This window comes from Arabidopsis lyrata (genome assembly GCF_000004255.2).
Source record: "Arabidopsis lyrata subsp. lyrata unplaced genomic scaffold ARALYscaffold_481, whole genome shotgun sequence".
Taxonomy (NCBI): Eukaryota; Viridiplantae; Streptophyta; class Magnoliopsida; order Brassicales; family Brassicaceae; genus Arabidopsis; species Arabidopsis lyrata.
Window position 1 is genome coordinate 1,612 of NW_003302228.1, and position 5,281 is coordinate 6,892.

A 5,281-nucleotide genomic window follows, 5' to 3' on the forward strand; every position below is an offset into this window, starting at 1 on the left:
GTAAAAAGCCAGCCAGGACAAACTTTTTGCATAATCTGATTCAAACTTGGTTCTTTTATGTGTGATTCCAAAATAGCACCCACAACTGGCTGATTAGTATATAGCCATTGAACAAAAGGCCGATGCTTATCCGGGTCATTTAGGCCACGGACATTCCAAAAAGATATATGGGGACTCATTGGGTTTTGGAATGAGCCTCTTTCTGGGTAAAAAGAGGACTCTGCCCAGGAGAAGAAGGAGGAGCCTTAGTGTTTGGGGATGAGGGTAGCAAATGGGATTGAGTGGTTATTATTGAGTAAGAGTTTGTGTTTGGGGTAGGAGTGGTAATGCTTGGTGGGTTAGGTGTGGTGTATGGTGGCTTAGAGGGGATGAAAGGGTTAAAAGAAGTTGGGGTTGAATTTAGGGCATCAAATTTATTGGTTAAGGGTAGAGAAAGGGTATTGTCCGAGACCACTATAGGGCGAGACACAAACTCAGCTTTGAGAGCAAGCACACAATCCAGAAGAATATCATCTGCCTGCACATCCATTGGAGAACCAGCAGCAATAGGGGACTCAGAGGTAACAACAGATTGAATAGTCTCTTTTTGTGGAGAAATATCCAACACCATAGTCTCTACTAACTGAGAATCCTTGACAGCAATGGGAGCTAGCTCCACATGTGACACATGAGCTTCAGACTTTTCAGAAGTAGAAGTCAAACCCTTTTGAGCAATAGGAGAAGTCGGAGTAGTCTGGGAAACAAGTTTATTAACAGGTACAGAGTTTCTCTTAGCTTTAGAAGTGACTGGGGTCCAATGGTTTTCTGCTTTTGGACAATTTCTCATAAAATGACCAACTTCTTTACACAGATAACAAGCATGAGGGACAACCTGAGGACCAGACGGTTTAGGAGGAGGCGCAGGTTGAGAAGCAGCAGTAGGAGGTGGAGCTAGAAGACAGTTTCTCATAATATGACCCACTTCTTGACAGTGGGAGCATACCGGAGGCACCCAAGGGTAATCAACCTTTACAGTAAATATTGATCCATCTGACCTTAGAACTTCAAGCACCGGAGGCAGAGGCTTAGTGGAGTCAACTTCCACTTTTACATGAGCAATACTGATACTGGTGAGGTTAATAGTCCAATCATCAGTTTCTATAGGTTCACCAATGAGGCCAGCAATGTGACTAAGCCCTTGCTGGTGGATAAGGTCAAACGGAACATCTTTTAGGTGAGCCCAAAGAGGAATGCGCTGTAGAGAAGGAGAGGAGTTATCCAAGGAAGCAGACCACTATGACACATGAAACATGGTAGTTTCCACATACCAAATTCTCTTTTCTAAAACTTTCTGTCTAATGTAATCATTTGGAAGTCTAACAAGAACTGAGTTGCCTGCAGGAGAAAGATGGATTTCCAAGTGCTTTCCTTTACCCCACATGAAGTTTAGGACACTCTGAGTTAGGTGATACGGCGGAATCCGACCAAAAAATCTGCAGATGAGAAAATCTTTATGAAGTTCAGCCCCTTTGTGAAAGACTTCGTCAGGAATTTCAACTCTTGGGATCCCTGATGGAGAGAATGAGACAGGGGACAACCTTTTCAAGGATTTATCCACAGATGGTTTAACTTTTGAGGCATAAGAAGGCGGACCAGTAGCAGCTTTAGGAAGGGGAGGGTTAGGGTTAGAAATAGGAGGAAGAGAGGTAAGATTCGAGATGGATGAGCCATTAATGACAACATAGTCAAGTTTAGAACTTTGCAATGGAGGGATGGATGATTGAGGAAAAGAAGCGGGAGTAGCCCCAAGTATACCAGGAAGAGACTGAGAAGGAGGAGAAGGGATGGTGGAAGTAGTAGAAGAATTCAAATTTTCCGAAAATACTGTAGCTACTGTAGCAGTTTCAGATCCAGTGGGAATAGTACCAGATCTAGGGTTCTGAGACAAATTTGAAGAGGAAACCAAGTAAGAAGACAGAAGCTGAGCCACAGAAACAACCTCAGTAGGAGGAGGGAAGGACTCACTAGTAGGAGAAGTAACTTTTACAGGAGCAGAAACAATTTGAGATTTGTGAAAGATTTTACGAGGAAGAAGACGACCAGTAGCAAGAGAGGGAAAGTCAGAAGGAGAAGAAGGATCAGGAGGGTCAGGAGGAAGAGGCGGTGGGCGGTTGAGACTACCAGCCGTAGCCGGAGGGGAGACGAGAGAGTTAGGGAACCAGGAGTTCGCCATGAATACTTGTACTTATACACTTATTTTCATTGCAAAGAGGCAAAGACGTCTCGTAATGATTTTATAAGCCTAATTTGACAATGTTTATCTCTAATGAAAGTATCATAGTCGCGTCTCTGATTATTTAGATGATTTAAGGGGGACTTAACCTCGGATAAGTTCAAAGACGTTACACATATATAAGTGTAGTTTTCAAATATTTTCGAGTCAAACAAGTAGCAATTAGCAACTACAGTAAAACCTCTATAAATTAATAATGTTGGGACCATGATATTTTATTAATTTATAGTGATATTAATTTATCTATAAATTAATAATTATTAATTTATATTAATTTATAGAAAGTTTTGTTTCAATTGTGAAAACTTTTTTTTAAAAAAATACGAGCTAAAGCAATGTGATCTAACTAAGATTAATGTTTTGGATGTTGTAAATTTTATAGTTTTAGCCTTAAACACTTAATATTTCGAAAAAAATAATTTATTTTGACAATGAATAACAACGATTATAGAATTCACATATACAAACGATATACATAAATTAAAATTCACAAAGACATCCATTGTTGTATTTTAAAAACATATACGACTATTAAAAAAAAAATTATGCATATTCAAAATTTGAAAACTTACAAAATTTTTTGGCTATTTCTATGAAAAACACTAAAACTATATATATATATATATATATATATATATATAATTACATGATTATTAATTTATGATATTATTGGGACTATATTTTTACATAAAGATTTCAAAAAATTTATTATCTTATTATCTTATCGAATTTGGTTAATTTTTACATTGGCCCGACTCGGGACTGGCCAAATTTATTAATTTATCGTGTTTATTAATTTATCGAGTATTAATTTAAAGAGGTTCTACTGTACAGTTTAGGAGATTTATTATGGAACTATATATATGGAAGGTTTACTGTTTTTTATATGAGTCACTCATTCGTTTAAGAAGGTTGTTTTGTCTCTGAACCGAAGTCAAACCAAACTAAACCCAAATACCAAAGCTGGTTTAGTGTCTCTGAAATTCGAACATAACCAAAAGCGAACGGAATCTTCGGTTTCGATACCGACGCTTCTTTGATGAGTCACAACGAAAGATGTATGTGAGGGCAACAGACACAAGTAGGGTCAAGCAAAACTAGTGGAGTCGAGCAAATGAGAACATATTCGGGCAGCTTTTCAGATCTGCCCGTCTTTTCCTACAATCTCGATCGCTGTTTCGCCACTTGTCCTCATTGTAATGCATCCTTTTCACTATTGCACATCGTGTCGTTTTCCATTCCTACCCATTTTCGTGGTTCTGAGTTGACCTATCACAACAGTGTGCATGGAAACAAAGAAACGGCATGATGTTTATGAATGTTAGAGAAGGACGCTCTGAAGTGTAAGGAGGCTATGAACTGAAAAACGACATGGTGTGTCCGCTCTTGGGTCTAGCCGTTTAGGCCGCCTCTGTTAGTCGTCATTTTGTCTCTCTTCCTTAGTTAAGAACAAAAAAAGGAGAGACCTTTAACGATTTTCTGAGGGTAAGATCCAGAGATTGATTGAATCAGCTTAATATTTTTTATAAATTCAGGTAAATTCTTTTGTCTTTTTCCCACCAGATTTTCAAAGTTCTATCCTTTTTTGGTTCTGTATCTCGTTTACTGGAAAATGCTTTTGCTGTGTAAGTTGTGATATTAGAGGTTAAGATTTGGCTTTTTTATGTTCTTGCTTTGGTTTAGATTATAGGGTTGTGATTGAATTCTTCGAAAACTGACTGGAATCTCGTTTTATGATTTTGGGGTTTTGGTTTAGTGAATTCTGACTTTTGAGCTTTGTTGTTGTTTCAGTTGATTGTTACTCAGACTTGTAACTAGGACCGTCTTCTCATGAATCATGACTTCTTCAGTACATGAGCTCTCTGGTTTTGTCTCTCTTTCTGATCATTTCCATTATGTTCTCGTTTTAATGTTTATCTTCCCTAACTGATTCTTGGTGGTATGTTTGGTTGGTCAGATAACAATGAAAGTCATGGGAAGAAAGAACGTCCAGATTCCCAAACAAGACCACAGATTCCTTCAGGACGAAGTTCGGAATCTATTGATACAACAAACTCTGTCTACTCAGAGCCCATGGTAATTTCCTCAGCCAAATTCTCAAGAATGTGATCTTGCTTTCAGTTATAAGATGATTTGTTTAGTTTTGTGTGATCTTGCTTTCGTTTATAAGATGTTTGATTGTGATTCTCCTACCTTTGTTTATAACATCTCTCTTTTTCAATGCTACAAGCTTTTGTTTTGATGCTTACAATGTCAAAATCTGATTGTTTGAGATAATTCAAGCAAGAAAGTCCTGTCATCATCGCCTTTCTGCAGTTTTAGACTTCGTACGAATGTTAACTTTGATTGCTTTGAAAAACAGACTTGAGATGCAGTGTAATGATAGTATTGATTCAAAGTGATGCTAAGCTTTTCAACCTTTTCTAATTGAGAATTGAGATAATATGGTTTTTGCTTTTGTGTATGTTGGTATTGAAGGCACATGGGCTATACCCGTATCCAGATCCTTACTACAGAAGCATCTTTTCACAGCAAGCATATCTTCCACATCCCTATCCTGGGGTATGTATTATTACTCAGCCCCGATGTCCCGGGTTCTAAATATATAGAAAAGCTTTTGCTTATTTTTCAAGTTTTTTTTTCAGGTCCAATTGCAGTTAATGGGAATGCAACAGCCAGGAGTTCCATTGCAATGCGATGCAGTCGAGGAACCTGTTTTTGTTAACGCAAAGCAATACCACGGTATACTCAGGCGCAGGCAATCCCGGGCAAAACTTGAGGCACGAAACAGAGCCATCAAGGCAAAGAAGGTAAAATCCTGGCGGGTAAAACCTGTAATTTGTTTGGTAGATTCCTTACCAATATGTTCTTATTTCTTGTTTTCAGCCATACATGCATGAATCTCGGCATTTACATGCGATAAGACGGCCAAGAGGATGTGGCGGACGGTTTCTCAATGCCAAGAAGAAAAATGGAGACCACAAGGAGGAAGAGGAGGAGACAACCTCT

At 38.4% G+C, this 5,281-nt stretch overlaps 1 protein-coding gene across 1 annotated transcript; it reads left to right on the plus strand.

Annotated features, from left to right (window-relative positions):
* Window positions 1-3,696: 3,696 nt before the first annotated feature.
* LOC9298512 (nuclear transcription factor Y subunit A-4) lies at window positions 3,697-5,275 on the plus strand (the record flags this gene model as incomplete). Its single annotated transcript, XM_002862389.2, has 6 exons — window positions 3,697-3,807; window positions 4,064-4,137; window positions 4,230-4,348; window positions 4,751-4,834; window positions 4,918-5,082; window positions 5,159-5,275. Coding segments are annotated over exons 2-6 (513 nt in total), but the record flags the coding sequence as incomplete, so codon positions are not given.
* Between the last annotated feature and the right edge of the window lie 6 nt (window positions 5,276-5,281).